General features: G+C 50.8%; 2 protein-coding genes across 12 annotated transcripts in view; both read right to left on the bottom strand.

The window, feature by feature from the left end:
• The window catches only part of LOC127001285 (protein held out wings-like), a 129,532-nt gene that overhangs the window by 49,924 nt on the left and 59,608 nt on the right, over window positions 1-20,000 (bottom strand). The gene's annotated exons all lie outside the window — the stretch shown is intronic.
• LOC127001287 (uncharacterized) overlaps window positions 18,922-20,000 on the bottom strand; it is a 60,424-nt gene continuing 59,345 nt past the window's right edge. Inside the window, exon 3 of one of the 2 annotated variants that reach the window (XR_007754994.1) lies at window positions 18,922-19,099. Coding sequence is in view for 1 of the 2 variants with exons in the window: in XM_050865670.1 (XP_050721627.1) it covers window positions 19,096-19,099 (4 nt within the window). In the remaining variant the exon portion in view is untranslated. The remainder of the gene's footprint in view (window positions 19,100-20,000) is intronic. The other variant, XM_050865670.1, reaches the window with a different exon arrangement.

Below are 20,000 nucleotides of genomic sequence, written 5' to 3' on the forward strand. Positions count from 1 at the left end.
CACCGTGATGGGACGCTGACACACTGGCCTTTGTTCTCCCCCCCCCCCTTTTTTTTTTTTTTTTTACAGCAAAGGAGACACTTCAAGGGCACAAAAAAAGTAAACATTAATAAAAAAAAAAAAGCCCGCAACTTGCTGCTCCTAAAAAGAATCCAAAGAGTGACTCCGTGTCCTGCCGGCAACCTCCCCCCCCGCTGGTCAATGCTTCCACCTTCTTACCTGGACAATATTTTCAGGTCCATATGTTATCAAACTCTACGAAGGCTTAGTCTATATCAAAAGGCTCCGTCAGGGGTCGTCAAGGTGGGTCCCCCGTGGTTGTCTGACCCTGGCGTTGGTTTGGTGAGGTTGCTGCGACGTGAGGTTGAGAACTCTCATGATAACCCGACGTACAGCTCCTCTCTGGCCGTGGAAAACGTTCGTAACAAGAGTCAAGAAACGTTTGATAGTACGCGTCAAACCCTTCGTTAGTTAAGGTTAGGTTAGTTTAGATTGGTTTAGTTAATTTAGGTTAGGTCACTTAAGGTAAGGCTCGGTTAGGTTAGCTCCACATATAATACGCGTCAAACCCTTCGTTAGTTAAGGTTAGGTTAGTTTAGATTGGTTAGATTAATTTAGGTTAGGTTAAGGTTAGATTAGGTCAGCTCCACAAGGTGCCTTCTGCCGGGAAATACACTGAGAATCGAGCGGCTCAGCCTCACCTCCCCGCTGCCCGCCCTCTCCCCTTTACGCGGCCGCCTTGCAAGCACGAGCCCCGGGCAGTGCTGGAGGCGGGCGGGCTGTTGCGTGTCGTGCAGGGCACTTGTTGATGGAGGCCAAGGCGGGAAGGGCGGGGGCAGGAGCGGGGACTGGGGGGCCCGACAGTTTGTGTTGAGCCGCCGTACCTCAACAATGCCTCAGGAATGCCCGTGACATTCCTCGGGGCACCAATGCATCGCCTCCCTGCTGACGCAGCCCCCCTCCACCTAGCAGCCCGCCCCGTCCCCTCCCCTGCCCCTCCTTGTCTCTGCCGCAGCCTCCGCGCCTCCCCCACGCCCCCCGCCCTGGGCCTACCCCCCGGGCGGCGCGTCAAGGTTTCGTAACAACAAGTGGGTCACTGCATGAGTTCGCCCTTTGGCAAACACGTTACTGACATGGAAAAGAAACGCTCGACTGGCAGCCCGCCGCGCCCCGCCGCCCTGCCCTCGCTGCTGTTGGCTTTGGCTTTTTCTTTCCGCGCCGCGTCCCAGGGCCCCGCGGGGCCTCCAGGGCCGCGCCGCCCGGCGGGTCTGCTGCGTGTCCCGAAGTGTTTGCTCGGCTCAGCCTGGTTGGGAGGGGGGCGGCGAGCCCCCACCTATGTGTCGGGTACCCGCCCTGCCCCAGGGGTGGCCAGGGGCGGGTGCAGGGCGGGGTGCCCAGTGAGTGTGGGACACACCCACCACACACGAGTATACATTAGCGTGCGCGCGCGCGCAGGCACACACGCACACAGTGTCTTGCAGGCAGGAAGAGGGAGACAAGTTGGCCAATACGCAGGAGGGGCGGCGTGGGGGGCTCGGGGCGGGGCGGTACACAATACCCCAAGGGGCAAAGCAGCCTTATAAGTGGCGCGGCCGCCCGCACGCCGCCCACACGCGGCCTCCACCGTGGTAAAAGTGTTCTCCGCTTCCCTGTTTGGGAGTGAGGTCCGCCTTCACCCTGGCCGCCCCCTGCCCTGACACACACACACACACACACACACACACACACACACACACTGCCTGCCGCCGTGCGCCTGACACTTTGGGTTTTCCGCACCATTTCACTGTTGCAGAACTCGAGAGGCTGAAAATGCCGCCTGTGTCGCGTGTCATTCTGCGCCGCAGCCACGGCCAGCGAGGCGCGGCGCTGGGAGGGGGTGGGGTGGGGTGGGGTGGGGGGGCAGCATCTTGGGGACAACAGGCTGCTTCATGCATGCGCTGCCTCCCAGCCATGCAGCCTCTCGCCTGTTATGTCGTGCGCCGGGCACCCCAGCGGGCGGGCTGTTCTGACCCCATTACTCCCCCGACAAGGCGGATCACGAGACAAAGGTTACGGAGACTCGTGACGCAGAACCAAGACCCGAGTGGTCGCCGCCCCAAGGCCGCCGCGGCTGCTGGCACACACATGGCGCAGCGGGGCCCCTCAAGCAACACCTCGGCGCTTGCAGCCAAGACTCCACGTCCTAGAGATAACAAGGGATACACACACACACACACACACACACACACACACACACAATAACGACATTCTCATGGGTGGTCATGCACGCCTGTTGGTGCCAGCGTCTCGCCCAGCCAGCCCACCGAGGCCCGGGGAGGACGGCCGCACCCACGCACCTTGCAAAGCCCGTGGGTAGGCGTTTTTACCGCACCTTCACGCGCCTCGCCTTTACCGCCTTAACCGTTCCATAAAAGCCGAGTATCAACAACCCATCGCGCCGCCCTGATCCAAGCCGCCCTTACACTCGACAAAGGCAGGGACCGCCGCCGCCAGCACGCTTGCCAATCTTCCTCCCGGCCACTACTCTGAAGCTAACAAACACACGCCCGCCCTAGACACACGGCGGGACGTCCATGAAGAATACAATGCTCTATCATGACGTGCCCGGAGCGCTGCGGCGAGGTGATCACGTTGGGTCATCGCTACGGGCCGCCGCTACCAAGAGCTAAACGAGGATGACTAAGATGATTCAGGGGTTGAGAAACTTGCCATACGAGGAAAGACTCAAACAGTTAAACTTGCATTCTCTAGAAAGGCGAAGGGTGCGTGGAGACATGATCGAGGTTTATAAATGGATGAAGGGCTTTAATAAGGGAGACATTCATACGGTTTTGTTGGTAAGAGAACCGGGTAGGACACGAAGTAATGGGTTTAAACTGGATAAATTCAGATTCAACAGGGACATAGGCAAAAATTGGTTTACTAACAGGGTGGTGGATGAGTGGAATAGGCTTAGCAGTCACGTGGTGAGTGCCAATACAATTGTCACATTCAAAAAATGAATTAGATAAATTCATGGACAGCGATATTAGGTGGGGTTAGATACACGGGAGCTTAGGGTCAAAGGAGCTGCCTTGTACAGGACTACCGGCCTCTTGCAGACTCCTACGTTCTTATGTTCTTATCTTCACTGAGGGGCGTCGCAGCAGAGGGTCACAATGCCAGCCACTGCCCTGCCTCCCCCATCGCCGCGGCCGGCATTCTTCGCGTCCAGCAAGCGGCCGCAGCCTGTCCTTCACCGGGGATTATGTTAATGTCCTCAGGCCTCGAGGAGACGTGGGCCTCGGCATAAAAAGTGGCGAGCGCTCCACGCCAAGAAAAGGTCCGTCCAGCACACCGGCGGGGCGACGTCTTGGCCCGGTATTATAAGAACATAACAACATAAGAACATAGGGAGACTGCCTCTGACTCTCACATCCAGTATTTCCAGAGGCCGGGAAAGAGATTCATCGGGTTCTCATGAGTAGTTTTGTACGTTCATGTGATAGAGGCTTTGCCAAACTACCACCAGGGTCATAAACGTACCCGAGGAAATACCCGGAAATCCTACGAAAGCCTTGTCAAACATGTGAGTCTAGGCGCCGAAATGTTTAAAAATAAGGTTCTTGAGCCGAGCCTGCGTGGCGGCGACGGGGCCTCCATCCCTGCGACGCGGCCCAGAGAAGAGCCTCGAAGATCATCATCATCATCATCATCATCATCGTTTAACGTCCATTTATTCCCTATGGTTGGGTTGGACGGGACATGAGCCTCCTCCACTGTTGCCGGTCCACAGCCATTTCTTCCGTGATCTTCAGCTTCCTCATATCCTCCTCCACTACCTTTCCCCACGTCTTCCTTGGCCTTCCTTGGTCTTCTGCCCTCTACCTCAAAGTTCAGTGCTTGCCTCAGGATGTGTTCTTCTCCTCTTCTCCTCACATGTCCAAACCACCTCGAAGATCCTGACATATTTGCTGTGCCATCACTGACAGAACAAATATATCAAGACCTGCGTGGCGGCGACGGTGGTCTTGTCTCTGCGACGCAGCCCAAGGAGATGAAAGCCTCGGAGAAGGGCTTGACGTATTTCCCGTGCCATTACTAACAGAAAAGTTTCGTTTAGTCGGCGCAACATCTGTGGTCATATGCCGGAGAGAGACAGGAGGGGAAGGAGACGGGACACAACCCCCGATTAATACCTGGTACCCATTCACTGCTGGGTGGACAGGGGTGTAGGGTATCGGACAGAACAAATATACCAAGACCTGCTACGTGTCCCCATCCCCCCTCGCCCCCCACTAGTCCCCTTGACGCAGCAGGTGAGAGGGGGGGAGGCACGGGCAGCCTCTCACCACCAGCGTTGCCAGATTATCGTACTCACCACATCATCTTCATTATTTTTAAGCCTCAAACTCTCGTACCTACACAAATAACGATAGAAAATTGAAGTTAGCGTTAAAGCTACTATTTATTGATGTTTGTTTCTTTGTTTTTGCATTCGTTATAGGTCACAAAGTACGAAAATGCGATGCGATGAGTACGATAATTTGACAACGCTGCTCGCCACTTGAAGGAGGAAGCCCAAAGAAGGGATAGTGATTGAGTCCACGCCGCGAACGCCTTACAAAAAGATTCATGTCAAGGCTGGACCCCATCAGCTGCTGGTTAACTTAATGGATGGCCGGCAACAGATCGTCACCACCAGTCTGGCTACGCCCTCGCCTGCCTCCCCGCACCCGGACCGTCGACAAACCGGCCCCCAAGAACTGATCCCGAGGGCGCCGCTGTTACGTGCTTGAAAAAGGGGATTGTCAGGGAAGAGGATTGAAACGAGGGAAAGAAAAAAGAAAGAAAACAAGACCAAGAATAACAAACAAAAACTTAAAACATAACAAAAACAAACCATAGCAAACAACGAACAACTGAACGAGAAAAAGAGAAAAGAGAAATGAAAAGAGAACGAGAAAACAGGAAAGAGGGGAGATTGTGATGATGGGGAGAAAAGACACATTAGAAAAGGGAGATAATGAGGGAGAAGGGAAGCCGTGTAAGAGGTTAATGTGGGGTGAATATGAAGAAGGGGAGGGTGATAAAGGAAGAGGGGAGAGAAAGGGGAGATTATGATAGGGGAGGAGGAGAAAGGGTACATCAGAAAAGGGAGATAATGAGGGAGAAGGGAAGATGTAGAAGAGGTTAATGTGGGGAGAATATGAAGAGGGGGAGGGTGATAAAGGAAGAGGGGAGAGAAAGGGGAGATTATGAAAGGGGAGGAGGAGAAAGGGTACATAAGAAAAGGGAGATAATGAGGGAGAAGAGAAGATGTAGAAGAGGTTAAGGGGGAGGGTGATGAAGGAGGAGGGGAGAGAAAGGGGAGATTATGAAAGGGGGGAGAAGAGAAAGGGAACATCAGAAAAGGGAGATAATGAGGGAGAAGGGAAGATGTAGAAGAGGTTAAGGGGGAGGGTGATGAAGGAGGAGGGGAGAGAAAGGGGAGATAATGATAGGGGAGGAGGAGAAAAGGTACATCAGAAAAGGGAGATAATCAGGAAAAAAAAAGGGAAATCGTAGAGATGTGTGTGTGTGTGTGTGTGTGTGTGTGTGTGTGTGTGTGTGTGTGGGCAGTGGCCTTCGTCAGGTGCCTCAGCTTCCCGTCGGGGTCTCAGCGCCCACGCCCCACACGGCCGCACTTTCATCGGTCGTTCAGGCCTTGGGGCGGACGCGCGTGGGACGATGAACGGCGTAGGCGTCGCCCACCGCTGGTGCTGAAGGCGAGGGGGGCAAGGGGGGCGAGGGGGGCGAGGGGGGGTGGAGGTGAGGAAAGGGAGAGAGGGAGAAGGCGAGAGGTGACGGATAGGGACGTGAAGAAAGGGGGAAGAGAGGCGGGAAGGGAGGTGACGAAAGGAGGGAGAGAGAGGCAGAAGGCGAGAAGCATATCCTTGAGGTGCTTTTTAACAATACTATCCAAAATATTAAAAAAAACATCACCAATAGAAATCACAGCAAAATATAAGTAAACAACAACAACAACAACAACACTCCACTGCTTCACCCCTTCCTTAGACAGAGCCAGGTGGACGTGGGCGCTGGGTGGGAGGGAGGGGGAGCGTTGACCCCTTCTAATGTCCGCCAACGTTTGAAGGTAATGGTCGGGTATTTTTATTTCTCCCGCCTTCTGAAGATCCTGGAACTCGCCTTATTTGTCTGACGGGGAGGAGGAGGAGGAGGAGGAGAAAAAGAAGAGCGAGGAGAAAGAGAAGGAGGAGGAGGAGAAAAAGAAGAGCAAAAAGGAGGAGAAGAAGAAGGAGGAGGAGGAGGAGGAGGAGGAAGAGAAAAAGAAAATCAAGAATATAGATTAAGAAGAATTAGAAAGTCTATGAAAACAGCAGGAAATGACTTATAATAACTATTTGAAGGAAAGGAGGAGGAGGAAGAGAAGAAAAAGAAGAACAAGAAGAAAGATTAAGAAGAATTAGAAAGTACAAGAAAACTACAGAAAATAACATATAATAACTGTCTGGAGAGGAGGAGGAGGAGGAGGAGGAGGAGGAGGAGAAAAAGAAGAATTAGAAAGTATAAGAAAACTACAGGAAATAACAAATAAAAATAAAGAGAAATAAGAAAAGAGAAACGAGGAAGAGAAAAGAAAAACAAGAATTAGCAGAAAAAGAAGAAAGAAAATTGGAAGAAAAAAACAAGAATTGAAAGAAAGAGAACGAGAAGAAAAAGACACAAAAAGACGAAGAAGAAAACAAAAAAGGAGAACGAAGAAAAAAAGAAGAAAAGAAGAAAACGAGAACAAGAAAAAAACAGAACCAAAAATAAAACAAAAAACAGAAAACGAAGAAAAACGAAGAAAACGAAACAGGACCAAAAAGAAAACAACAAAAAAGACAACGAAGAAAAAAGAAGAAAAAGAAAACAAGAAAAAAAAACAATGAAAAAAAAGACAACGAAGAAAACAAGAACAAGAAAACAAAAAACAGGACCAAAAACAAAACAAAAAAGAAAACAAAGAAGAAAAAAAGAAGAAAACAGAGAAAACAGAGAGAAAGCCATAGACGCGTTTCCAAGCATCAAAAACACCACTGAAGACCAGACTACAAGTGGGCGTATTGGGCGGGGCGTAAGTAGATGGGTGTTGGTGTGAGGAGGTGTCAGTGTAAGTGGGTGTTGGTCCAAGGCGGTGAAGGGTAAGTGGGTCCAGGTAAGTGGGTATAAGTGGGTAGGTGGGTAGGTATACGGAGGTGACCCAGTACCCTTTCTGCCCCGCGCTGCCTACACGTTTGAAACCAGTCCCCTTCCCCCCCCCCCCCCCCACACACACACACACACGCCTTTTTTTTTTTCGTCTCCACCTCCTCCTCCTCCTCCATATCCTTGTTGACTCCACTTCTTCTTCTTCTTCTTCTTCTTCTTCTTCTGGCGACCTTTCTTTAATTGATGCTTGAAGGTGTGACAAGAGGAAGGGACGAGGGAGAGGGAGAGAAGAAGGAAGAGAAGGGAAGGGAGGAAGGAAGAGAAGAAGAGGAAAAGAAAGGAGATAAAAAAGGGAGGAAAGAAAAGAGAAGGAAGAGAAGGGAAAGGAGGAAGGAAGAGAAGAAGAGGAAAAGAAAGGAGATAAAAAAGGGAGGAAAGAAAATACAGAAGTGGAGAGAAATGAGAAGAGGAAAAAAAAGAGAAGAGAAGAGGAAACGAAGGAAAAGGAGAGGAGGAAAAGAAAAATCAAGAGAAAATAAAAGGAAGAAATAGAGAAAAGAAAAAAGAAAAGACGAAAATAAACTAAATCTAACAAAAAAACTCAAAACAACAAAAAAAGACAAACGAAGAAAAAAACAACGAGCCAAACTTTCCTCTAAACTAATTTCACACAATTCTCTCCCATTTTCTTTCTGGCCCATAATACGACAAGGCACGAAGGGGGGACTTGGCTAGCGACGATTCTGGCGTTGGGGGAAGCTCGTACTAATATAAGGTTTGACAGGAAGGAGTTTCACGCATAAGGGAGGGGAGGAGAGGAAGAGGGGGAAGGGAGAGGGAGAGAGGGAGAGGTAGAAAATGAGGGAACAGGAGGTAGGAAGGAGGAGAGGAAAGGAGAGGGAACGAGAGGAAGAGGGATTTGGGGAGGGAGAGAAAGGGAAGGAGAGGAAGATTGAGGGACGAGGGAAGGAAGAAGAGGGAAAGGGAGAAGAGAGGGAGATGTAGAAAGGGAAGGGAGAGAGAGAGAGAGAGGGAGAGGTAGAAAAGAAGGGAACAGGGGGAGGTAGGAAGGAGGAGAAGGAAGGAGAGAGAGGGACGAGTGGAGGGAGAGGAAGGGAAGGAGAGGAAGATTGAGGGACGAAGGAAGGAAGAGGAGGGAAAGGGAGGAGGGACAGGGAGAGGGAGGTAGAAAAGAAGGGAACAAGGGACGAGGGAAGGAGAGGAAGGAGAGGGAGAGGTAAAAGGAAGGAACTGGAGGTAACAATCCGAGGAAGGAGAGGAGAGGGAGGAGGGAAGGGAGAGGAAGGGAGAGGGAGAAGAAAAAAAGAAAAGGGCGTGTAAGAACTTTAAAAGGAAAAATGATACAGCTGTGAGATTTAAGAAGGGAAGGGAGGAGGGGAAGGGAGGAGATGAAGGGAGGAGGTGAAGGGAGGAGATGAAGGGAGGAGGTGAAGGGAGGAGGTGAAGAGAGGTAGAAGAAGGGAAGAGAAGGAAAGATAGGGAAGGAAGGGAGGAGGTTTAAACGAATACAGCTGTGGAGGGTTAAAGAATGGAGTAGTTTGATGTAGAAGAGAGGATTGAAAGAGGGAGAGAAGACTCGTTTCACAGCACTAAAGGAAGCAAGGAAGGACAGGAAGTGGAGTGGTCTAAACGAATACAGCTGTGGAGGGCTAAAGAATGGGGAAATTCAGGATATGAGGAGGTTAAGGCGGACAAGTCTCATCCAGGAAACTATCGACCAATTAGCCTGACATCTATTGTTTGTAAGTTAATGGAGACTATCATTCGCGACAATATGGTGAAATTCTTCGAAGAAAATAATATAATAAATAATTCGCAACATGGCTTCCGTAGTAAACGTTCGTGTTTGACTAACTTACTTAATTTTTTCATTATATTTTTGAGGTGTTCGATGAAAGCAGATCAGTAGATATCATATATCTGGATTTTCAAAAGGCATTTGATAAGGTCCCCCACCAACGATTGCTCAGCAAACTACTGGCGCACGGTATCTCGGGTAACATTCACCATTGGCTTGCGGACTGGCTCTCTGAGCGGAAACAAAGAGTAGTTCTAAACGGTGTTACATCTAACTGGCTCGATGTCAAAAGCGGCGTACCTCAAGGATCAGTGCTTGGCCCCATGCTCTTCTTAATTTATGTTAATGATATCGATGATGGGCTCACTTGCAAAGTATCAAAATTTGCTGATGACACAAAAATTGCTCGTAAAGTAACTGCGACACTCGACGAAGAAGCTTTACAATCAGATCTAGATCGACTTGCACGTTGGGCCAATCAAATGTACTCATTGTCGTAATAACGTTAAGTTCTTTCGGATACTGGTGTCCTTGTCCGCTTTTATCGCCCGGTTAGTTTTTGGGGGGTAAATATCATGGCACAAATTTGGCCCGTCGCTGCTACACGGTAAAGCCACAAATTTGGACCATCGCTGCTACACTTTAAAGCCACAAATTTGGCCCGTCGCTGCTACACGGTAAAGCCACAAATTTGGCCCGTCGCTGCTACACGGTAAAGCCACAAATTTGGCCCGTCGCTGCTACACGGTAAAGCCACAAATTTGGCCCGTCGCTGCTACACGGTAAAGCCACAAATTTGGCCCGTCGCTGCTACACGGTAAAGCCACAAATTTGGTCCGTCGCTGCTACACGGTAAAGCCACAAATTTGGCCCGTCGCTGCTACACGGTAAAGCCACAAATTTGGCCCGTCGCTGCTACCGGGAGGAAGAAAATAAAAAAGAAAAAAATACATAGAAAAATACTGACAAAAAAAAAGGATTATACAGAAAAGGAATAACAGCTGGCTTCTTTCACCGCCATATTTACCTTAGAGCTTATGAATTCTATCCCAATTGTTAAGTAAAAAAAAAAAAGTTATGATCCGAGGTAAAGAAATGTAAAGAGAAGAGAAGGTAGACACAATACGAGGAGGAGGAGGAGGAGGAGGAGGAGGAGGAGGAGGAGGTGCTACATGATATAAGAAGGGAGAGAGAAAGGGAGATTAGGTTAGCTTTGTAAGGGAGGAAAGTAAGATTATGATGAAGGGAGAGGAGGAAAGGGAGTAAACAGGAAGAGGAAAAGAGGAAAGGAAGAAGAGGAAAAGAGGAAAGGGAGTAAATAGGAAGAGGAAAAGAGGAAGGGAGTAAATAGGAAAAGAGGAAAGGGAGAAAAGAGGAAGAGGAAAAGAGGAAAGGAAGTAAATAGGAAGAGGAAAAATGGGGAGGGAGTAAACAGGAAAAGAGGAAAAGAAAGTGACCTCTATTTTCCCTTTCTTTTCCTTCTCCTTCATTTCCTTTTCTTTTCTTCCCTTTCCTTCCTTTTTCTTATATTCTCTTTCTTTCCTTCCCTTCCCTTTTGTTTCCTCTCCCTTCTCTTAAATTCCCTTTCTTTCCCTTCCCTTTCCTTCCATTCCCTTCTCTTAAATTCCCTTTCTTTCCCTTCCCTTCCCTTCTCCTCTTCCCTTTCTTACCCTTCCCCTCCTTCCATTCCCTTCCCTTTAGTTTCTCTCCTTCCCTTCCCCTCCTTCCATTCCCTTTCCTTCCACTCCCTTCTCTTAAATTCCCTTTCTTTCCCTTCCATTCCCTTCTCTTCCCTTTCTTTCCCTTCTCTTCCCTTTCCTTTCTATTGTGAGTAAGGGAGAATAAGAAAGGGTGATAAAGGGAGACAAGGGAGAGAAAGGGAGATAAAGTTCGTAGAGAAAGAGAAAGAGATCAGAAAAAGGGAGAAAAAAACTAAGAAAAAGGAAGATGTTGGAGAGATGGCGTGTGTGTGTGTGTGTGTGTGTGTGTGTGTGTGTGTGTGTGTGTGTGTGTGTGTGTGTGTGTGTGTGAAGGGCGCGTTTGGAAAGTAGACGAGGACGTGGGCGTGTGTGCGTGGGCGCCTGTGTAGGTGTGGGTGAAAGGTACAACACACACACACACACACACACACACACACACACACACACACACACACACACCAAAAAAAGAAGAAAAAAAGGTAATAATAGGAGGAGGAGGCGGAGGAGGAGGAGGCCAAAGGGAGTCTACCAAGAACTTACAAAAACAAGGAAAGAAGAGGAAGGGAAAAAAGAGGAAAAAAAAGAGGTAGAAAGACGTCCAACTCAACTCTCTCTCTCTCTCTCTCTCACGAGAGAGAGAGAGAGAGAGAGAGAGAGAGAGAGAGAGAGAGAGAGAGAGAGAGAGAGAGAGAGAGAGAGAGAGAGAGAGATAATAAGGAGAAAGAGAGAGAATAGAAGACAAGGAAAAAACAACCTTCACTACAACAACAACAATAAACAAACAAACAACAACAACAACAACAACCAAAGAAGGAAAGAAAGGGTTTGACGAAGATGAAAAGGTCAGTTCTGTTCTCTCTCTCTCTCTCTCTCTCTCTCTCTCTCTCTCTCTCTCTCTCTCTCTCTCTCTCTCTCTCAGACCCTTTCACACCCCTTAGCATGACAAAAAAAATCAAGGTGTGTGTGTGTGTGTGTGTGTGTGTGTGTGTGTGTGTGTGTGTGTGTTGGGCTCTACCACCTGAGTGTAAAAAGGTGTACCAACCAGCTGTCCACACACACACACACACACACACACACACACACACACGGGTTCCTTGAGGCCACGGTTAACAGACGTGTGTGAGGAGAGGCGGCTGTGTTTGTCTGTCTGTGTGTATGTATGTATGTATGTATGTATGTATGTATGTATGTATGTGTGTGTGTATGTCTTATTTTTGCTTCCTATCTCTTGTTTTCTTCCTCTATCTTATTATTATTATCATTATTATTATTATTATTATTATTATTATTATTATTATTATTATTATTATTATTATTATTATTATTATTATTATTATTTCTTTGCTTTTCATTATTATTCTCAAGTTTTTCTATTTTATTACACGTATCATTCTCGTCCGCATTTTCTTCTTTTTCTTCTTCTTCTTCTTCTTCTTCTTCTTCCTATCATAATCATCTCTTATTTTCATTCTTTATTTGAAATTCTTTACGCTTATTATCATTCTTCCATTTTCCTCTTTACATTCTCTCTCACAAAAACGAGGAGGAGGAGGAGGAGGAGGAGGAGGAAGACAAACTGGCACGCTTTAGGAGGTCGATTAAGGAACGAGTTGACTCTCTTTACTCAGTGAGAGAGAGAGAGAGAGAGAGAGAGAGAGAGAGAGAGAGAGAGAGAGAGAGAGAGAGAGAGAGAGAGAGAGAGAGAGAGAGAGAGAGAGAGAGAGAGAGAGAGAGAGAGAGAGAGAAGGGGAGGAGGGGGTGATGAGTGAGGAGTTAATTGCTTGATAAGGGAGAGGGGGAAGGAAGGGGAGGGTTGATGGAGGAGGCTGGGAGAGAGGAAGGGAGATAAAAGGGAGACACCAGCATCCTCCTCCTCCTCCTCTTCCTCCTCCTTCTACTCCATAACGATCTATATTTAACGAACATCAACTTCATTTCTACATCGTAATGGCGCCGCGTCTGACAACCTCGTAACTAACTACTTTCAATATAGATCAAACACATTTCCCTTCCTTCCTTTTGAGTATTCTTTCCCTTATTCTCTGTTCCTTCCTTCATTCCTGCGTTTTCAAATTCCTATGTTCCTTTCTTTTGCGTCTTTTTCTTATGGTCTTATGGAAAGGGAAGGGAAAGAGAAAAGGAAGGGAAGGGAAAGAGAAAAGGAAGGGAAAGGAAGGAACAGGAAAGAAGGAAAGGAAAGGAAAGGAAAGAGAAAAGGAACAGGAAGGGAAGGAAAGGGAAGGAAAGGGAAGGGAAAGAGAAAAGGAACAGGAATGAAGGGAATGAAAGAGAAGGGAAAGAAAAGAGAATAGGAACAGGAATGAAGGGAAGGAAAGGAGAAAAAAGGAACAGGAAGGGAAGGAAAGGAAAGGGAAAGAGAAAAGGAACAGGAATGAAGGGAATGAAAGAGAAGGGAAAGAAAAGAGAATAGGAACAGGAATGAAGGGAAGGAAAGGAGAGAAAAGGAACAGGAAGGGAAGGAAAAAGAAGGGAAAGATGATGAAGAGAATGAAAGAGAAGGGAAAGATCATCACACACGAGAATGTCATACCAGACGTTGCATGACACGCCCCCCCCAGCCTGAAGAACGCCCCCCCCCTCCCCCCCCCCACCCCCCCACCCACCCACACACGTCTAGGTAAACCCAACGCTGTGTCATCTGTTTCAAATCCAACCTTCCCCACTACACCAATTACCTCACGCTTATTCCTGCTGGTGTTCTACTCTTTGTAAACACCATCATCATTTTCATTAATATCAGGAGGGCCATCTGCGCCTCCCTCTCCTCTCCCCCTCTTCTCCCCTCTCCCCAGCATCACTACCAAAGAAAGAGAGGAAAGGGGAGGAGGAGGAGGAGGAGGGGAGAGGGAAGGGAAGGACAGGGAAAGGAAGGAGACAAAACGAACGCAAAGGAAAGGAAGGAAAGGGAAGAGAAGGGAAGGAATGAGAAGGGACGGGAAGGGAAAGGAACGGACGGGAAGGACAGGGGAGGGAAGGAGAGGAAAGGAACGCAGAGGAAGGGAAAGAAGAGGAAAGAAAAGGAAAGGAAAGGGAAGAGAAGGGCAGGGAAAGGAACGGACGGAAAAGACAGGGGAGGGAAGGAGAGAAGAAGAACGTAAAAGAAGGGAAAGAAAAGGAACAGAAAGGAGAGGAAAGGAAAGAGAAGGAAAGGAAAGGAAAAGAAAGAGAAGGGGAGAAAAGAAACCCCTCTCCTCCCCTTTCCCTCAGCATCGCGAACACATGTGCATCACCCAGTTGAGGAAGAAAAGAAGAAGAAGAAGGAGGAGGAGGAGGAGGAGGAGGAGGGAGGGGGGGGTAAGAGTGGGCGAGGATGCAAGAATAGGATGAAAACCAGAAAAATTGTACCACATGTGACAGCCGTGAGCGCGGAAGTAGTGATGCCATGTGGTCCCGACAGCTGGGCCCCGGGGAGCGAGGGACCCCGGGGCCGGCTGACTCACGCCTGGCACAGCACACCCCGGGGCCGCCCTGACTCACCTCCGCCTGGGACTTCGGGACAACCCATGGACGCTCGGTCCTACGCACTCAGACACACGCCGCCCAGCCGACGCCTTGCCCCATAATCTTTCCCACGCCCGCAACACACGCCGCCCCAGACCACGCCTTGCTCGTTCTGACCACACGCCTCTTTACTAAACCCTTCCCACGCCTAAATACACGCCTTCTCTACCCACGCCTTGCTCGCTCTAACCACACGCCTCTTTACTAAACCCTTCCCACGCCTAAATACACGCCTTCTCTACCCACGCCTTGCTCGCTCTGACCACACGCCTCTTTACTAAACCCTTGCCACGCCACCTCTGCCCACGCCTTGCTCTATACCTCTTCCCGTGCCCTAAACACGCCACCTCCTTGCCCCACAATATTTGCCACGCCCTGACCACACGCCCGCTACAGAACCCATCCTATATGCTATCCCAACGCCACCCCAGCCCACGCCTCTCTGCTCAACCTTTCTCACGCCCTGATCCCACGCCACCTCAGTCCACGCCTGGCTGCAGACCCCTGGCACTCACAAAACACACGCCATCTCAGCCCACGCCTTGCCCTACGACCCTTGACATTCGCTAAGCCCACGCCAGCCCAGCCCACGCCTTGCTGCAGACCCCTTGGCACTCATTAAACCCACGCCATCTCAGCCCACGCCTAGTTCAACGACCCTTGACACTCGCTAAACCCACGCCAACCCAGCCTTGCCCTACGACCCTTGCCACTCGCTAAACACACGCCACACCAGCCCATGCCTTGCCCCACGCCACCTCAGTCCACGCCTTGCTCCAGAACCCTTACCTCGCCATCTCTGCCCGCGCCTCGCTCTATCAAGCTCCGCCACGCCCTCAACAAGACCCAACATTGCTCTTCATTATCTTACTCTTGTTTATCAAAGGCACGCGATCCTGTTCCAATTCTCCATCTGATTCCTTTTTCGTGGTCTGGAATTGAACTATTTATCTATTCTGTGTTCCTATTTTCTCTCATTTGTTATTTATTATCCTGTTATCCATCACCTTCGTGTCCTTCATCTGAGACCTGTCGTTCCCGTCCATTCCCATTCCTTGCCTCTCCTTCCCTTCCCTCAGGCCTACCTACCTAACAACATACATACATACATACGAACGCCCAAAAATCCACTCTACCTATATCCAGATAGGAGGAAATACAGATAAAGAAAGGATGCTCCAGAGTTTACCAGCGGAAGGAACGAAAGAATGAAGATGCTGGTTAACTCTTGCATAAGGGATTTGGACGGTATAGGGATGAGCCTGAGTTGAAAGTCGTTACATACATACATACATACATACATACATACATACTAACATCCACCAATCCACTTCACCCATATCCAGCTCATCCCATTTCTGACCCATTCCCATACCACTCTTTTTAACGGCGGAGGACGAGCCAACACAACAGGAAGAGAAAAGTAGGGGAAGAAAGGGGGCAAGGAGGGGAAGGGGGGGGATGGGGAAGTGACGAGAGTAAAGGGAGAATAAGGGAGGAGGAGGAGGAGGAGGAGGAGGAGGAGGAGTTTTGTGGACGGGTTACTGCGGGTTGCTCTACAGTTGATTCTGCTCCTCTCTCTCTCTCTCTCTCTCTCTCTCTCTCTCTCTCTCTCTCTCTCTCTCTCTCTCTCTCCTCTTCAAGAAACACAAGGGCATCAATTTTTCCTCCCTCGTGATGCATGCCGGCTGAAGAGGAGGAGGAGGAGGAGGAGGAGGAGGAGGAGGAGGAGGAGGAGGAGAAGGAGGAGGAGGAGGAGGTGTTAGAGGTGACGGATTGGCGTGATGTGAGCGGTGACGTGATGCTTGGAAAGGATGCTGTGTGTGTGTGTGTGTGTGTGTGTGTGTGTGTGTGTGTGTGTGTGTGTGTGTGTGTGTGGAGGGAGGGGGGAGGTGCAGCAAGGGTTTGGGGTGTAAGGCAGTCAGTGCGGTGCGTGTAGGTACTTCTGCGTGTTGTATTGGTGCGTTAAGGGCCGCGGGTGTAGTCTGGTGAGGGGATGAAGGGCGGCGGGGTGTCGGGGCGTGGCTGAGGGGGGGGGGAGGGCGTGGATGAGGAAGTGGAGCGGGCTGTAAGGGGACAGGTTTAATGGGATGAAAGATGGTTCATGAGAGTGTGAAGCGCGAGGAGCAGTGAAGGGACTTACGCCGTGGCGGGCATTAAGTGAAAGTAATGGACTCCCGCGCTGCACGCCCATATAAAGCCCCGCCCCGCCCTGCCCCGCCCCGCCACCATCGAGGTGACATTTTTATCTCCTCAATCTGTACACTCCCTCCCTCGCTCCCTTCCTTCCCGCGGTTAGGGAAAAATCGCTTCATTTACCGCCCGGCGCCCCCACCGCGGGTCTGGGGATGGAAATAGCCACGTCCCCCACGCGTGCCGCCCCCGCCCCCCAAGGCCCACTCCCCTCATTGCGGGGTCTTGCCGGGCGGGGGCGAGGCGCTGAGATGGTGTCGCCAGATAACAAGACAGCGGCGCCGCCCGCCCCTCCGCCTCTCTCCGCCGCCCCCGCACAGCTGTTCACGCACGCGCGTGCACCGCGCACGCCCCAACACTTTTAACGCCCAGGGGGACGCATGCTCGGTGCAGCCACGCGGTGGCCGGCGCGGGCACGCCGCAGCGGGGCACTGACCCCCGAGACGCTGGTGAAGGGCGGCGGCAGGTGCGTCCTCGGGGCGTGACACGCGAGCCGCCGGGGGGAGGCCGAGCAGGCGGCCTGCAGGAAAGGTGCCGCGGCGGGCCTGCTCAGGGCCGGGACGGGAGGCAGCACACCTCTCCGACCCGGACTGGTGCCCTTCCCGGCAGCCCCGCCACGGCAGAGCAAAAAGGCAAACTATCCCTTTGATATCAAGGCAGATCGTGCGCGGCAGCTTCCGGCGGGAGTACCGCGTGACGCACGCGACAGGTGGCGCGAAGCCTCCAGGGAAGGCTTGGCGCCTCGCCGGGAGCCACTTCTTGGCACACACACGCTGCCGTGCTGGCGGCGCCCAGCGCTGCGTGTTGGTGCTGAGATTTAAACTCCCTGGCTTACACCGAGGCGACGTGCGGGGTGGGGGGGGGGAAAGGGGCGGGGGGATAACGCTCAGGCACTGGCACTGCCGGGGCCACGGCACCCCCTCCCTCCACGTCCCCCCCGGGGAACCGTCCGGCGGGGGCATGGGGACGGGGGAGGGGGCAGGCACGGCGGCCACCAGTGAGTCAGGGCGGGGGCGCCGCGCCACCCCCGCCACGTGGCCGCCGAGGCAAAGACACGTGCCGGGGAAGTCCTGCGGGCGTGGGCGTGGGCGGGTGACTGGCGTGGGCGGGAGGCTGGGTGCTGCCACGACCAGAACCCTGCTACCCATGCCTGGCGGGGGGCGACGCGCCACCATTATAGATAAACCCCCTGGCACGCAGCGCCCCCCCCCCCCCACCCCCCCACCAAAGGCAAGAATTTCAGATATCTCGTGATCTCTGCCACACACACACACACACACACACACACACACACACACACACACACACACACACACACACACATAGGAAATATGAAAAGGAAGCAAACTACACCGCAAAGAACACACGAACCAATTCACCAACAACACAACCAATAAATAAAATAAAAACACACTAAAACAAACACCAACAAACAAACACGCCGATAAACCACGTCCCGCTGCTGCACATGTTCGCGGCGCTGACAGGACTGTGACACGTTCAACAGGTGTGGCGAGGAGGGGAGAGAAGGGGAGAAAAGAAGGGGAGGGGAGGGAAAGGGGATGACCAACTGCAAACCGCGAGGCATTACTTACACGCCCATGCCCCCCTTCCCTTACCCCTCTATGCCCCCCTCACCCCTCTACCCCCCCTCCCCTCCCCACGACCTTGCACGACTTGGCTGCCACAGAACGAGCGACTTTAGATTCGTTTTATTTCTGGCAACGGAGCCGACACAGAGAAAGAGGGAGGAGGAGGAGGAGGAGGAGGAGGAGGAGGAGGAGGAGGAGGAGGAAGACTTATAATGTAGTGTGGTTTGCTGGCCCGCTAGTCACACACACACACACACACACACTGGCCCACTAATCCACAGCCCTGGTCCACTCTCCACCGGAAGCCGCAAGGTGGAGGTGGAGGAGGAGGAGGAGGAGGAGCTTCATTGACCATGGAAGAAGGGAAAGAAGAGAAATGGATAAAATTGAAGTAAAACAGGAAACAAGAGACAAAGAAGAGGAAGAGGAGGAGGGGAGAGGAGGAGGAGGAGGAAAAGAGGAAGGAAGATAGGTTTCAGAAGAATGGAAAAAGTAGAGTTAGAAGAGGAGAGGGGGAGGAGGAGGTGGTTCAGGAGAGAAGAGAAGAGGAGGAAGAGGGGAGAGGAGGAAGAGGGGAGAGGAGGAAGAGGGGAGAGGAGGAGGAGGAGGAAAAGAGGAAGGGAGGAAGATAAGTTTCAGAAGAATGGAAAAAGTAGTTAGAAGAGGAGAGGGGGAGGAGGAGGTTCAGAAGAGGAAGAAGAGGGGAGGGAGGAGGAGGAGGAGGAGGAGGAGGAAGGAGATACATTCTCGAGTAAGCTTCATTCAACTTACTCACAAAAGGAAGTTCCCACGACTCCTCCCCCTCCTCCTCCTCCTCCTCCTCCACCTTCCTCCTCCTTCCCTCTCTCTTTCTTACCAATGTGTGTGTGTGTGTGTGTGTGTGTGTTCAATGACCACCACCATCACAACCACTCGGAAACTACTCTTAAGGAAGGAATGCGGAGGAGGAGGAGGAGGAGGAAAATGAGGAGAACAAGAACGAGAGAACACACACACACACACACACACACACACACACACACACACACACACACACACACACACACACACACACACGTGCTCACCTTACCCCGTTCCACCCCGTCGCGTCCACTCACCTAAGGAATAAAAAAAGAACAAGTATTAGTCATTTGAGTCCACCTGTTGGAGGAGGAGGAGGAGGAAGAGGAGGAAGAGGAGGAGGAACTGAAGTGACCATGGAAGGAAGGAAGAAGAATGAGAGTTGGATATTAGAGGAAACAGTAGAGGAGGAGGAGGAAGAGGAAGAAGAAGAGGAGGAGGATAAGAGCGGAAACAGGAGAGGAGGAAGAGGAGGAAGAAGAAGAGGAGGAGGAGGGTGGCGTATGCGTGTGTGTGTGCGTGTGTGTGTGTGTGTGTGTGTGTGTGTGTGTGTGCTAGCATGCATATGTGAAAAAAAAAAAGAGGGAGAGAAAAACAGGAAGAGAAAGGAGGAGGATGTTTGGAGGAGGGAGGAAGAGAGGAGGAGGAAGGGTGGAGGAAACGTAGAGGTGGAGAGAAAAAAAAAGGAGGAAAGAAGAAGAAGAAAGAAAAGAACTAAGAGAAACTGATAAGGAAAAGGAAAAAGAAAAAAACAACAAATAATAATAATAATAATAATAATAATAATAATAATAATAATAATGGTAAGAATGATAGAGATGGAGGAGGAGGAGGAGGAGAGGAAGAGAAGAGTTGAGGAAGGGAAGTGATGGGATGGAAGGGAAGATAAGGGGAGGAAAAGGAAGGAAGGAGAATGTATGGAGAGGAGGAGGAGGAGGAGGAGGAGAGGAAGAGAAGAGTTGAGGAAGGGAAGTGATGGGATGGAAGGGAAGATAAGGGGAGGAAAAGGAAGGAAGGAGAATGTATGGAGGAGGAGGAGGAGGAGGAGGAGGAGGAGGACGAGGAAGTGAAAGATGAGACAAATAAGGGGAGGAAAGAATGGAATGAGGGAGGAAGGAGAAGGAAGGAAGAAAGGAAGAAAAGAAGAAAGGAAAAAAG

The sequence above is a fragment of the Eriocheir sinensis genome, chromosome 20 (genome assembly GCF_024679095.1).
Source record: "Eriocheir sinensis breed Jianghai 21 chromosome 20, ASM2467909v1, whole genome shotgun sequence".
Lineage (NCBI taxonomy): Eukaryota > Metazoa > Arthropoda > Malacostraca > Decapoda > Varunidae > Eriocheir > Eriocheir sinensis.